The sequence below is a fragment of the Antechinus flavipes genome, chromosome 3, assembly GCF_016432865.1.
Source record: "Antechinus flavipes isolate AdamAnt ecotype Samford, QLD, Australia chromosome 3, AdamAnt_v2, whole genome shotgun sequence".
Classification (NCBI taxonomy): Eukaryota; Metazoa; Chordata; class Mammalia; order Dasyuromorphia; family Dasyuridae; genus Antechinus; species Antechinus flavipes.
The window spans coordinates 630033838-630049517 of NC_067400.1; the positions used below are offsets into that span (position 1 = coordinate 630033838).

Consider the following 15680-nt stretch of genomic DNA (forward strand, 5'->3'; position numbering starts at 1 on the left):
AAATGACAACAGGAAACCATCAATATCTGATTTCTTTTTATTTAATTTTTAAAAATTATAACCTTTTACATACAAAACATATGCATGGGCAATTTTTCAACATTGATCCCCGCAAAAACTTTTGTTTCAACTTTCCTCTCCCTTCCCTCCATGCCCTTCCCTAGATGGCAGGTAGTCCCATACATCTTAAACATGTTAAAGTATATGTTAAATACAATATATGTATACATATTTACACAGTTATCTTGTTGCACAAGGAAAATCGGATTTAGAAAGAAGGTAATAATAATTGAGAAGAGAAAACCAAAATGCAAGCAAACAATAACAGAAAGAGTGGAAATGTTATGTTTTGGTCCCTACTCATTTCCCAGTGTTCTTTCTCTGGATGGAGCTGGTTCTGTTCATTACAGATCAATCGGAACTGATTTGGATCCTCTCATTGTTGGAATCTGATTTCTTTTTTAACTTTGAAATTCATACAAATGAAATCAAATGAACATTTTAAATTTACACAAAACAGAAAAATATATCAAGAAAAATTTGCAAAGCCTGAATTTTTTATTTGAGTAGTAATGAATTCCATAAAACATTTTTCAAAGCTTTTTCAGTCCTTCTGTTCTATTACATGTATCATTACTGCAATAATGCCTTCTGTATTATTTTAGATTAGAGGATCAGAGGAATGACAATATTATGGCTAGTATACTTCCCACTGTTAACCTCTCCTACCCAAAATAGGAAAAACAACAACAATAACAACAACAACAACCAACAATTGTCAAAAAAAAATTTCACTCCAATGTGGATCCTTTGCGGTCTGGCAAAAACGGGAGCTCCATCTGAAACTTTCCCCATTGATTACATTTTAAAAGGTTTCTCTCCAATGTGGATTCGCTGATGTTTAGCAAGAATAGAACTCTGTGTGAAAGCCTTTCCACAATGATTACATTTAAAAGGTTTCTCTCCTGTGTGGATTCTCTGATGTGTAGCAAGATTAGAGGAGAATCTGAAAGCTTTTCCACATTGATTACATTTGAAAGGTTTCTCTCCAGTGTGGATTCTCTGATGTGTTACAAGACTGGATGAGAATCTGAAAACCTTTCCACATTGATTACATTTAAAAGGTTTCTCTCCAGTGTGGATTCTCTGATGTCTAGCAAGATGGGAGCTGGATACAAAAGCCTTTCCACATTGATTACATTTAAAAGGTTTCTCTCCAGTGTGAATTCTCTGATGTTCTGCAAGTTTGTAATTATGTATGAAAGCCTTTCCACACTGATTACAATTAAAAGGTTTCTCTCTAGTTTGGATTCTCTGATGTGTAACAAGACTGGAGGAGAATCTGAAAGCCTTTCCACAGTGATTACATTTAAAAGGTTTCTCTCCAGTATGATTTCTCTGATGTAAAGCTAGATGGGCAGTCTGTGTGAAAGCCTTTCCACACTGGTTACATTTAAAAGGTTTCTCTCCTGTGTGGATTCTCTGATGTCTAGAAAGATTGGAGGAGAATCTGAAAGCCTTTCCACACTGGTTACATTTAAAAGGTTTTTCTCTAGTGTGCTTTCTCTGATGTAAAGCAAGATTGGAACTGTGTGTGAAATCCTTTCCACATTGATTACATTTAAAAGGTTTCTCTCCAGTGTGGATTCTCTGATGTGCAGCAAGATTTGAGTTGCATCTAAAAGCCTTTCCACATTGATGACATTTAAAAGGTTTTTCTCCAGTGTGGATTCTCTGATGTTCGGCAAGCCTGTAATTACATATGAAAGCCTTTTCACACTGATTACATTTAAAAGGTTTTTCTCCTGTGTGCTTTCTCTGATGTAAACCAAGATTGGAACTCTGCGTGAAAGCCTTTCCACACTGATTACATTTAAAAGGCTTCTCTCCAATGTGGATTCCCTGATGTCTAGCAAGATTGCCCTTCACCGTGAAAGTCTTTCCACAATAGTTACATTTATAAGGTTTCTCTCCAGTGTGGATTCCTTGATGTCTAGCAAGATGGGAGCTTGATCTAAAATTCTTTCCACACTGATTACATTCATAAGCTTTCTCTCCAGTGTGCGTTTTCTTATGTTTTGCTAGACTGGAGATATCTCTAAAAGTTCTTTCACATTGATTGCATACGTAAGGCTTCTCACACTGAACACATAAAGGCTTCTCTCTAAGGTCAATTCTCTGATGATTAAGCAGGAATGAGTCATAATAAAAACTTCTCCCACATTCATTACATTCATGAGACACCTCTCCAGTATGAGCCTTCTGAGGGCTAGCAAGAGCTGGATTCCAACCAAAGGCTTTCCCATACTGATCATATTCATGTCTTTTCATTCCAGGGTGGTAATAGGATGACGTTTTACATACATTATGTTCATCAGGTTCTTTTCCAATGTGCATTTGCTGATAAGTAATGAGATTAAAATTCTGACTGAAAACATTCTCACTTTTATTACTTATGGAAAGCCTTTCTTCAGTATCACTTTTCTGATCACCATGGAGATCTGAACTGTACTTCACAGCCATGTCGCACTGATTACCTGGAACCAACGTCTCTACCTCTTCAGTGAAGCATTTCTTGTATTTACCACCTTGAAGATAATCACTTCCTGAGGTCATTTTCTTACAGTTATTTAGGATAGAAGACCATCTGAATCTCTTTCCAATTTCACAAACTTCCCAATAACTCTTTGGATATCTATCTACTTCCAGAATAAAATCATGCATTTTCTTCAAATAGAAGTCACAGGGACCATCATCCATAAACTTTTGCAGATCATGTTCTTCCACAAAAATTCTCAGCCTTTTACTCATCTCATTTACCTTGAATCCAATTTCTACATCTGAAGAAGACAAACATATATATGCAAAAAGACATACACATGTAAATAAACACTAATAATGATGTTACTTAAGAGTCATTGTAGCTTATCACCAAACTCAATATACAAAACTTTATAGGTGTACTCAGTGCAAACAACGGCTTTCAATACTCCAAGTCATTTTAAAGAAGAGACAGATTGGAGGCAGCTAGGTGGTGCAGTGGATAGAGCACCAGCCCTGAAATTAAGAAGACCTGAGTTCAAATCTGGCCTCAGATACAACATTTCCTAGCTTTGTGACCCTGGGCACGTCACTTAACCCCAAATGCCGTAGGGGGGAAAAAAGACCTATGTGACACCTGCATCCCAAAGTACTGGACAAATCAGAAACTTATCCTCTTCCAATGAAATATTTTTTTCAGCAAAGGCAGGGGCCCAAGGCCAAGATGGCTACCAAATACTCAATGCCACTAGATTAGAGTCTTCTTTGTGTTGGAATTGTTTTTGCTAATTTAGAGGGAAAACTGAGCCAAAACATAGTTGAAAATTGTAGAGCAGACAGTAGTAGATTGTAATAGACTGCTTTCAGAGATTTGTTGGATAGTACCACATATACTCATCTGGGTAAAAAGTAAACATCTAAATTGTTTTGATGAAAATAATGGGGAATTAAGAAGGTATTAAATGAAAAAATGATTTACAAGATTACAAGTAATTTAGATCATTTCTAGGAAGGCAGTGATTAACTCTCTCAAAAATATAAGCAAAGGTTACAGGAATGTTGGATGTTTGGCCCAGTAAAGAAGGTAGATATATAAAGTTCATGTTTATATTGAGTGTAACAATGCAAAGCTCTTTTATGATGCGCTAAAGACTATTTATGGACCAAAGACCTATCTAAGGTGCCCAATGGTAATGGAGCTACATTGATTAGTGATAAGGATGTGATAATAGAAGAGATGGGCTGAACTGTTTCATAAAGTTCTCAACACACCATCATCAACCACTGCTGAAGCTATTAATTTTGATCTTAGGTCATATTCTATTTCTCTTTAGCCATTCATGAATTAATGGAATCCCCACAATCTAGCTCTTTGTCACCCAAAAAGAGAACTGCTGTCAATCATTTAAAACAAAGAAATTTGCTTCTTTTTTCCCTTAATTATTTTGGCAAACAGACCTTATAATGGATTTTGGAGTCAAAGGATACACACAGTTTTATAACTCTTTCATCATAATTCAAGATTGTTCTCCAAAATGAGTGGATCAGTTCATAATTTCAGCAACAATATTTTACAGTCCCCAACGTGATATCAAAATGGTGTTTTTGATTTGCATTTCCCTAATCAATAATGTTAGAATATTTTCTCATAAGGTTATAAATAGGTTTAATTTCTTCATCAGAAACTACCTGTTCCTGTCCCTTTGAGTATCTGAGAACTGAGATCTTTATCTGAGAAGTTTTCTCTAGAATTGGGCCCTTTGTTTTTCTCCTTCAATTATCTGATCAGTCCCTCACTGTGCCAAAGGTGAAAGCTTTGAAGGCTTGTTGGAATCCTTACAAAGTGTTAACTCATTAGAGTTGATAGAGACAATAATTATCTAGTTTAGCATGGTTCAGTATAATTGATCTAATCTTACAAGGAGATGTTATGGGCCAGAACTTGAAACAAGGTACTAAGTAGAACTGATAGAAACAATGCTTGTGTTCACACCTTTAGAGAGCTCATATAAGCAAGAAGCTCTCAGGGCCAAGAGCACTTTAGGACAGACACAGAGGCACTCTGGGACAGACATGGAGGACTCTGGGAGGAAACCCACAAACCCACTCTCGGAGATGGAGTCAGATTCATTCCATCTTCCACCTTTGTGCTGGCTGGAGGATGAAGAAAGCAGAGGCAGAAGCAAAGGACAAAGAAGCTGCAAGAGCTCTTGAAGAAACAAACATTTGGATTTTATCAGCTGGCTGTATTTTGAGGTGATTATTATTTTAAACTGAAACTAAGGCTGCCTCCAGAAAACCTCCCCAAGAAACCTGCTCAGAGAGAACCATTATATTATAAAGAAGAGAATACCACATTTTGGCGCCCAAACAGGGACTGACAGGCCCCTCAGTGGATTTCAGTGGAAAAGTCTCCGATCCTAATTTCAGTGGAAAAGCCTCTGATCCTGAATCCAGTAAAAAGTCACCTCAACCCCGAAATTAGGGTGAGTACAACAAAGAAATTTTGTTAAAAGAGTTAAAGTAGAATTTCAGCTAAGATGCACAGATGTTTAGAAAACAGCTTTTTGTTTCTGTTCAAGGAAAATGTTTAGAGAGCATTGTCAAGGTTATGGAAAGCCAAGGTTTGATTATAATTTTGGAGCAGATCACTGAACTTTTAGAAACTGTTAAGTACATATGTTCTTGGTTCTCTACTGAAAAAGAATTGGATCCAAATGAGTGGAAATTAGTAGGAGACAAATTGGGTGAATACTACAATTCTAATCCAAACGCAATACAGTGGAAATTAGAAGGAGAGGCTCTTTGTCAATTCTGCAATAAAAATGCAATTTTCAATGACATATTTAATACATGTAATTTAATTCAACTGGCTTTAGGAAATTTTATAAGTGTTAAAATAAGGAAAAAGAAGAAAGAGCAAGAAGGGGAGGTGCCAAATAAACTAGGTAAAAAGGAGGAAGAATCAAATAAGAATAGAGTTAAGTACAATTCTGAGTGTGATACTTCACAGCCGGAGAAATTAGATCATTCCACATCTCATGACCCTCTCCCTCAATTAACCCTTCATGGGTGAAGGAAGAAGGGGGAGTGAGATAGAAGCAAAAACACAATCAGCAACTCCTGTGAAGCAGAATATGACAAGATTAGAAAAGGCATTAATTAAGGCAAAAAAATGAAGGAGAAGATATAGCTAATTTTATAAATGCATATCCTGTGATTGAAGAGCTTGACTCTTCAGGTCAAAAAGAGAGAAAATACACTCCTTTTAATTTGGAAAAAATTAAAGATTTGAAAAAGGGTTGCACTCTTTATGGGGTTACATCATCTTATGTTAAAATGTTACTAGATAATTTGTCTTATGAAATCTTAACCCCGAATGATTGGAAATCCACAGCAAGAACATGTTTAGAACCTGGACAGAATTTGTTGTGGCTTTCAGAGTTTCATGAATTATGTAGGATTCAAGCCCAACACAATAGGCAAACAAGAGCTATTGTACAAATCACTTTTGACCAACTAGCTGGTGAAGGTCATTATGGAGAGAATTCAGAACAGATTTATTCTCCCATAACAGTGTATGAACAAATTTCTAAGGCTGCAATAAAAGCTTAGAGTTCTCTCCCTAGACAGAAAGATGGATGTAAAGCCTTCACAAAAATAGAGCAAGGTCCCAATGAACCCTTTGATGATTTTCTGGGACATTTGCAAACAGCTGTAATAAGAACCATTGGAGAATTAATGTTGCCACAGAAATAACAACCAGACATCTGGTTAAGGAAAATGTCAATGAGGTTTGCAAAAGAATTATATGGGAACTAGACAAAAATGCTCCTTTAGAGGGGATCATAAGGCACTGTGCCACAGTGGGCACAAATGCTTATTGTACCCAAACTATGATGAACATGGGAAGACAGAGTCCCTCCTGGCAAGGGACTTCTAGAGAAACTCGTCGATGTTTTCAGTATGGAAAAGTTGGACATTTGAGAGCTCACTGTAGAAATGGAGATAGAAAGAGAAGACAGGGTGAGAGAATAAAACCCCAAACCCCATGTCCAAAATGCAACCGAGGCTTTCACTGGGGCTCTGAATGTAAATTGACCCAGAGAAATGAGAGGCAAGGCCAGTTCCTAGATATCATACAAAAGGCAGATAGAGCATGATAGCAGCTGAGGTTACACCCAGAGAGTCTTTAGAAGTTCAGGACTCTGATATGATCAACCAACAGAAAAGTAATCAGGATTACAACTGGGGAGAATACGGGCTTTTAATCCAACAGGGAAGTGTCCAGTGCAAACAGCTCCGATGTAATTGTCAGATGATGAGGAGAAATCCCAAAAATGATAAATAGAAGGGAATTAGATAGGTTAACTGCTTGGGAGAGAGGGTTTGCTTGTATTTCTACAAGAGGAGAAGGAATCAGATGGGTTGCCAATGAGCCGTATTCACCTTGTCCATCAGAGAGAAACAGAAAAAGAAAAACCTCAAAACAAAGGAGAAGATTTAAGAAACATCTGACACGGAAAGAGTATGGCTGACAATGAGACTGTTAAAAGAACTTTAAAATCTTCAGCTTTCAGTTCTTGAAAATCAGCAGGAATCATTGGATTCCTTGAGATGAAAAATTGTCGATGAGGTTATTGCAGTACTTCAAAGCTTGCAGGAATTATTGGATTCCTGGCACATGAACTAATGGACAATGGATTCCTTTTGGAATATTTCTAGTACTTATGGACATGTGTAAATTCTCATGTTGATTCATGTTATTTGTTACATTACTACTAGCCTGTGTTATATTCCTATGTGCTTATGTAATTATGTATAATGCCTCTCATATTGATGGATTTATGTGTACCTGTTTCAAATGAGTCCCTTCAGAAACCCACTAATCTGATTTGATTTCCCATTTCCTTTGGTGTTTTCATCTCCCTTCCTGAGATGTCAGGGAGGGTGTGACCACCTTCTTTTTATGGTGTTTTCACTTCTTTTTTGAGCAGTCAGGGAAGGTGTGATCACCTTCTTTTTGAGGTTCTCACCTCCTTGAGAAGTCAGGGAGGTCATGACCACCTTATGTTCTAAAACAAAAGAAAGCGGGAGATGTTGGAATCTTTACAAAGTGTTAACTCACTAGAGTTGACAGAAACAATAATTATATAATTTAGCATGGTTCAGTATGATAGATCTGATCTTACAAGGAGATGTTATGGGCCAGAACTTGAAACAAGATACTAAGTGGAACTGATAGAAACAATGCTTGTGTTCACACCTTTAGAGAGCTCATATAAGCAAGAAACTCTTAGGGCCAAGAGCACTCTAGGACAGACACAGAGGCACTCTGAGACAGACATGGAGGACTCTGGGAAGAAGCCCACAAGCCCACTCTCGCAAGTGGAGTCAGATTTATTCCATCTTCTTCCTTTGTGCTGTCTGGAGAATGAAGAAAGCAGAGGCAGAAGCAAAGGATAAAGCTGCAAGAGCTCTTGGAGAAATAAGCGTTTGGATTTTATCAGCTGGCTGTACTTTGAGGTGATTATTACTTTAAACTGAAACTAAGGCTGCCTCCAGAAAACCTCCCCAAGAAACCTGCTCAGAGAGAACCATTATATTATAAAGAAGAGAATACCACAAAGGCTGAGACCCCAGGCCAATGCAGATGCTCCCAGGCCTTGTTCTTTGCTAATTTAACAGAGTCTGCCTACAGTGTCCCGCCCTTCATTTGGACCAAATTTCTACCAAGAGAGATGAGGTCCTTCCTAAGATCCTGTTAGGATCCTGACAACTTCTGGACTTTGGTGATTTTGATCCTCAAAATGAATTGTGAGGCATTGATTTTTTGTTTTAGGGGAGATTCTTAGGGAGCTAAATATTTCCTGTTCTATTGTGTCATCTTACCAGAACCCTTTCCCATTCTTTTCAGCAGGTTTTCAGGGAGTTTACCTAATAAATGTGACAGTATGGTCACCTGACTGAGGGTAAATTATGTAACTCAAAAAGGTGCAGCAAAATGGATGGAGACTTGGTGCCCTCACATGACTGAGCATTCACTGCCTCTTTTGAGATATAAAAAAGTATGGATTAATTCTCTGTTGTTTGTGTTCATTTTGAACTGATGATGAACTTTAAGAAAGACAGGAAATGGTCCTTACCCAGGGAGAGCAGATTCTGAACATTCTCCAGCATGACCTCCTTGTACAGCTCCTTCTGAGAAGGTTCCAGCAGCCCCCACTCTTCCTCGGTTAAGTCCACAATAATATCCTTGATTGTCACCAACTCCTAAATGATCAAAAGCCACTTGATTTAAAAATTGCTGGGAAAATTGGAAACTAGTATGGCAGAAACTAGGCATCGACCCAAATTTAACACCGTACACTAAGATGAGGTCAAAATGGGTTCATGACCTAGACATAAAGAATGAGATTATAAATAAATTAGAGGAACACAGGATAGTTTACCTCTCTGACTTGTGGAAGAGGAAGGAATTTATGACCAAAGAACTAGAGATCATTACTGATCACAAAATAGAAAATTTTGATTATATCAAATTGAAAAGTTTTTGTACAAACAAAACGAATGCAGACAAGATTAGAAGGGAAGCAATAAACTGGGAAAATATTTTTACAGTCAAAGGTTCGGATAAAGACCTCATTTCCAAAATATATAGAGAATTGACTCTAATTTATAAGAAATCAAACCATTCTCCAATTGATAAATGGTCAAAGGATATGAACAGAAAATTCTCAGACGAAGAAATTGAAACTATTTTTAGCCATATGAAAAGATGCTCCAAGTCATTATTAATCAGAGAAATGCAAATTAAGACAACTCTGAGATACCACTACACACCTGTCAGACTGACTAGAATGACAGGGAAAGATAATGCGGAATGTTGGAGAGGATGTGGGAAAACAGGGACACTAATAAATACATTATTGGTGGAATTGTGAATACATCCAACCATTTGGAGAGCAATTTGGAACTATGCTCAAAAAGTTATCAAACTGTGCATACCCTTTGATCCAGCAGTGTTAGTACTGTGCTTATATCCCAAAGAGAGCATAAAGAAGGGAAAGGGATCTGTATGTACACGACTGTTTGTGGCAGCCCTCTTTGTAGTGGCCAGAAACTGGAAACTGAGTAGATGCCCATCAATTGGAGAATGGCTGAATAAACTGTGGTAAATGAATATTATGGAATATTATTGTTCTCTAAGAAATGACCAAGAGGATGATTTCAGAAAGGCCTGGAGAGACTTACACAAACTGATGCTGAGTGAAACGAGCAGGGCTAGGAAATCATTACGTACTTCAACAACAATACTATAGGATGATCAATTCTGATGGACGTGGCCCTCTTCAGCAATGAGATGAACTAAATCAGTTCCAGTGGAGCAGTAATGAACTGAACCAGCTACACCCGGCGAAAGAACTCTGGGAGATGACTAAGAACCATTACATTGAATTCCCAATCCCTGTATTTTTGCCTGCCTGCATTTTGGATTTCCTTCACAGGCTAATTGTACAATATTTCAGAGTCCAATTCTTTTTGTACAGCAAAATAACAGTTTGGTCATGTATACTTATTATGTATCTAAATTATACTTTAACATATTTAACGTGTATTGGTCATCCTGTCATCTAAGGGAGGGGGTGGGAGGAAGGAGGGGAAAAATTGGAACAAAAGGTTTGGCAATTGTCAAAGCTGTAAAATAACCCATGCATATAACTTCTAAATAAAAAGCAATTATTAAAAAAAAAAAAGTCACTTGATTTAGAGCTGAAAGGGCCTCCAGAATTTATCTAGTCCAACCTTCAGCAACTTAGAGGAGGAAACTAAAGCAAAGATGAGATCTGCCCAAAACTCATATAAGCTTTAGGAGTATCAGAGCCCACACTAGGAACCAAGCATTAAGAACCCAGTAGAACATTGAGAAAAGTATTTTCCATTTGAAATGAGTCATGTTGGATGTATAGGACTGCTTGCCATCTGGGGGAGGGAGTGGAGGAGGAAGGAGGTGAAAGGGGGAGGGGAAAATCGGAACAGAAGAGAGTGCAAGGGAAAATGTTGTAAAAAATTACCCTGGCATGGGTTCTGTCAATAAAAAGTTATTAAAAAAAAAAAAGAGAGAGAGAGTCATGTTGGATAATAAAGGTTGTAAAATCTCTTACTATAAAATGCTTTTCCCAATGAAATTAGGAAGACTATATGAATTCCATAGAACCTGTAGAGGTGAAAGAGAGAAAATGATGTGACATCCTTCACCACAAGAAGGGTCATAAGTGATTATATTTTTTAAAAAAATCTATTAAGAGTTTGTGAGAATCTGGTAAATATTATGTATTCTGGGGAAGAAACTGTTAGCAATGATCACTGAGGAGAGAACAAAGAAATTATCTAGAAAGTTTCCCATTAATCTAAAATGAAATATAAACCTGATGGAAATAGGAAAAGAAATTTAAAGATAATGTGGTCTTAACTGGCTGGTATAAGACTCATTCTAGACAAGTGATGAAACTTTCTCTCTTCTCATAAGGTGAGCTTATTAATGGAATATGTTCTGTGTGAGATGATTAATTGGGATACTACCTCTCCCAGAAATCCAGAGCTATGCTTGCACTCCCCAGGTAGGTCTCAGCCAGGAGGTCAGAGAGGTTAGGCAGCTGACCTAGGTTGTAAGTGTCCGACCTCCAAGGAATAAGAAATGGCCTTTGATGCCACATTCTTACCCTCATTCTGACTTCACTGAGCCTTTTAGAGCCCACCCAGAGGTCAGGCTATCCTGGCTGAGGAGACTTTAGAATCTGCCCAATTCTTATTCTGTGACTGCTTCCCATTCATTATTTTTTGCACCTAATCCCAATCTCTTTCTTTCTTTAACTCTGGGAAGTACAATCAATGCCCCCAAAATCGTATGACCCAGACTTTTACACATCTAGTACTAAGAGTTTTCCAAAGTGAATTTTGGAGAAAAGATCACTGACTTCATTTGATATTATGCTGCTCTTCTTTTATCAATGTATTAGATGTCCCCTTCAGTATCTTTAATCACCCAATCACTTTGAGAAAACTCAGTACACTCACTTCCAGTCCTGTTACTGTCTAAGAAGGCACAAAGAACTGAACAAATGTTGCCAAACTATCTGATTTAATAAGCAGTTATTTTTTTTCCTGTGTTTCTTGCTCTGACATAAATACCTATGATAAAGACTTCACACTTGAACTCTCAATTCACATTTTCTTCTTTTCAAGGAAAGCAGAAAGATGGGAAACGAGCTTCACTGCCAGTATCTCTGATGAAGGCCACATTTTCCAAATACATAGAAAGAGCTGAGTCAAATGTGCAAAAATAAAAACCATTTCTCAATCGAGAAATGGTCAAACGAAACGAACAGTTTTTACATGACAAAATCAAAAATGATGTAGCAAAATGAAGTGCTCTAAATCACTTTTGATTAGGAAAATGCAAATAAAAACAAGTCAGAAGTACCCCCTCACATCGATCAGATTAACTAATAAAACAAAAAATGATCAATGCTAGAAAGAATGTGGGAATACTGGGATGCTAGTGCACTGAAAAGGAAATGTGAAATGATTCAAGTTTTCTAGAGAGCAATTCAGAACTATGAACAAAGGACAACGAAACTGTGCAAATTTTAGAATCTAACAATAGCACCACTAGGTCTGTATTATTCCACAGAGATTACAAAAAGAGGGAAAGGGCCTACATGTGCAAAAATATTTATAGCAGTCCTTTCCCCGGAGACAACATTGTAGAAATTGAGGGAATTCCCATAAAGTGGGGTATAGGAATATAATGAAATAGTATTGTGCAATAAAAAATGACAAAGAGATCGATTTCAGAAAGAACTAAAAAAACCAAACTAATGGAAACTGAAATGAGCAGAGCCAGGAAAAGATTGTATACAGAATCAGCAACAGAATATGATGATCAACTATGAAGGACTCAGCTCTTCTCAGGAGAACAATAATCGAAGGCAATTATAAAAGACTTGAAGGAAAAGGCTTTCCACACACTAAATAAAGAACTGATGGACTCTGAAAGTGATTGAAGAATATATCTTTTAGTTACTTTATTCTTTTTTTTTCTCCTCTTTTTATCTGTTTCATTTTTCACAACTCTGATTTACAGGGAAATATGTTTTATATGACAGTATGTTTATACCCATATCAAACTGCCCACCATTTTAGGAAGAAAGAAGAGCAAGGGATGGAGAAAAATTTACATCTTAAAATCTTATGAAGACGAAAGCTACAAATTGTCATGACAAGTAATAGATAATCATTTAAAACAAACAAGCAAATGTATCTTTTTGTATCTGGCTCCTAACCTGGTCTCAGTTAAAACTTCTTTATAATTGGCTATGGGAACCATAGCCTGACCCTGGGCCTTTTCACTGGCTTCTGTCCTGTTGGCACCGGCCTCCTCCCTCCCCTCCTGCTTCCTTCACATCTCAGCTAAATTCTCCCTTTCTGTAACAGCTTTTCCTGCCCCCAAACGGCTGACCCTTCCGTCGGAGAGTAGCTCCCATCTACACTGTCCAGCGCAGGTGTGGACACAGCTCATGAGGTGTTTTCTCCCCCAGGAGCTCCGTGAGGGCAGATCTGGTTTTTTTCTTTACCTTCCTCTGCATCCCCAGGGGTTCGCCCGGAGCTTGGCCCAGAGGAGCCAATTTCTAAACATTTATTGACTTGATCCAAGTCTTGGCAAAGGTGACTGGGGACTCAGAGAGCCCTGGGAGCCGCCTGAGGGGGCAGGAAATGGGCAGCGCCAGGAGGTCGATGCCAGCCCTGTCAGGGCACCCTCCCTCTGACAGGAGGAAGCTTCCTGGGCTCTCTTGGACTTTAACCTGTGCTGAGGCTGCTCAGTTCTGGGCAGGGGCCGCACTCACCTGGGCTGAGGGGCTCTGGCTGCCAGGGGCCATGTCTCTGGTTCCCTGCTTGGGTCCTCTGCCAGCTGGGGTGCAGAAGAGAGTCTGAAGATTCTCTGCCTAGGCTGGTGTGACCTGCCCACAATGAGAGAGAGAGAGTCCTGAGAGCAGGGACGGTGGGGAGAGGCTGCTCCCCACGAGGAGACCGAGAGAGGTCACCTGTGGGGGCAGGGAGACCCTCCTAGGACCCCCAGTTCTGGGCACTAAGATCTTCTGCACACTGAAGGGAGGGGTCGCTCGGGGAGCATGACCCCCATGGGGTCAAGATCACAAAGCCTTCATCTGAAACTCTGGAAGGCCAGTGTGACCCTGGCCAAGCCTCAGTTTCTCCATCTGTAACATGGAACTCACACCTGCCAAAGGCACCAGAAATGATGACAGATGTCCCAAAACCACCAGGAGGGAAATCAGTCAAGGAGCGGAGCTGGATGGGAGCCCCCCTCCCCCTCCTATCAGTAAACCACCAGCACCCCACAGTGCTCCAGGCAAACCCAAGGACTGGGCAGTTTGCACTAAGAGCTGCATGTAGGGAGCTTGCTGGATACCAGGCCCTGTAATTACTGCTTTACAGAAGGGACAAATGGGGGGGGGGGACGGGCTGCTCTCAACCCCTTTTTGCACTGGAGGAAACTGAGGCAAATGGCATAAAGCTACAGAATCATCACCATTCCCCAAAGTGTGCAAAGCCCCACTGGCGGCCGGTGAGGCGACAAGCAATACTGGGGCCTCAGTGGCGGTCAGATGGGCTCCCCAAGAAACACTCTGCAGTGCCTCCCCCTCCCCCCCCAAGCCACATGGATGCACAAGCACGCCCCGCCCCCATCTCACCCCAAGCAGGTGAAATCACTCAGGGCTAAGGCCCCAGTGCAGCCCCGCCCACGTGCACTCAGGCACACCCCCCCTCCCCCCGCGCAAGCACGCAGCTCAGTTACACGCCCCCACTTCACCTACTGCGCTTCTGCAAAACTTCTCCGCCAGCTCCCGTCTCTTACACCCCCCCCCCACTCGGAGCCTGCACCCCCGCACCGGATTTCCACTCTACCATAAGACCACCCCGAATGGTGCGGAAGGGGAAGCGCCTCAAGAAGGAAGCGAGAAGTCCCAGCACGCGCTTGCGCAAGAAGCCCTCCTGCCCTACTCCCCTCCCCCATTCTCCCAGCGCAGAAGGAAGAACAGAAATAAACCCGAGACCCAGAAAGCAGCGCCTGCCCCCCCCCCCAAGGGACTCCCGGCATGCCCTGGGGCACAGCAGCCCAGGGGCGGAGGCGGGAGTGACGTCCCTACGAGACCTTCTTTGACGCAGTGAAGACTATCCCGATTCCTTTTATTCCTGGCTCCGTCCCTCCTTCTTTCCAGGAGGTTCCCAAACCTTTGGGATGAGCTGGGGATGGAATGGGTGGGTGGGGGGGTTCCCTACAAGAGACCCGGATGTGATGGGAAACTCCTGATGAAAAAGTGCATGTGGAAGTTCTGTGTTCCATCATTTGCATAATTCCAAATGAGGGCTCGGTCCCCCTTCTCCCGGAAGGGGCCACGGGACCTGCGCCCTTCCCCCTCTCCCCCTTCGGTGAGGGGGCACAGGGAGAGGCCCCGCCGCGGGTTTGATGCCGTTTCTGTTCCTTTGGACATTTCCCCCGGGGCAGCCGCTCATCCCTCCGTCCGTGGGGGGGAGTGAGCCTCCCTCCAAGCTGTCCCCCTGAAACACGGGTCTCTGGCCCCCCTTTAAGCGCCTCCTTCAGCCCCGTTGAGAAGGGGGTAAAACCCCCACGTGTTTTTACTTTTCACGTCCGCGCCGGCGCTTTTAGGAGCAAAGTCCTTTCCTCAGCGCGGAAGATCCGGGGCTAAGAGGCTGTATCGGCCCCTCCCGCTTGGGGGAGCCAGGGAGGGAGATTTCTGGCTAACTGCGAATCTCCCGCAAATCCCGCCCTTGGCGGGTCCGACCGTGTCGTGTGGGGTCCCTCTCCATAAAGCTCGATGATCTGATCTCTTGTGGGAGAAGGGGATGAAATTATCTTGTCACGAGTTTTGGGGGGAAAAGACAAAACCCCCAAACCAGGAGGAGTCCATTTAGATCCATTTGTGCTTCAGCAGGCCCCGCTTCCTGATCCCCATGTGCTGGAAAGAGCAGGAGAGGCAGAAAGGGGGATTTGTCCTCAGGTGGGGGAAGGAGCTTGATTTTCACTGGGTTGGGGG

General features: G+C 41.1%; 1 protein-coding gene across 1 annotated transcript; it reads right to left on the reverse strand.

Annotated features, from left to right (window-relative positions):
- Positions 1–21: 21 nt before the first annotated feature.
- Positions 22–13999, reverse strand: LOC127556762 (zinc finger protein ZFP2-like). Its single transcript, XM_051990173.1, has 3 exons — positions 13449–13999; positions 8688–8814; positions 22–2840 (listed from the first exon to the last, which is right to left on the reverse strand). The coding sequence occupies exons 1-3, from the start codon at positions 13479–13481 to the stop codon at positions 859–861; spliced, it is 2142 nt and encodes a 713-aa protein (XP_051846133.1). The 5' UTR covers positions 13482–13999; the 3' UTR covers positions 22–858.
- Between the last annotated feature and the right edge of the window lie 1681 nt (positions 14000–15680).

Bases quoted from the DNA above. Each gene is read 5' to 3' on its own strand.
- LOC127556762 (XM_051990173.1), bottom strand. From the start codon at position 13,481: ATGGCCCCTGGCAGCCAGAGCCCCTCAGCCCAG. The intron at 8,815-13,448 runs GTGAGTGCGGCC...TTGATCATTTAG, and splicing joins GCCAGAGCCCCTCAGCCCAG to GAGTTGGTGACAATCAAGGA. The intron at 2,841-8,687 runs GTAAGGACCATT...TGTCTTCTTCAG, and splicing joins TCAGAATCTGCTCTCCCTGG to ATGTAGAAATTGGATTCAAG.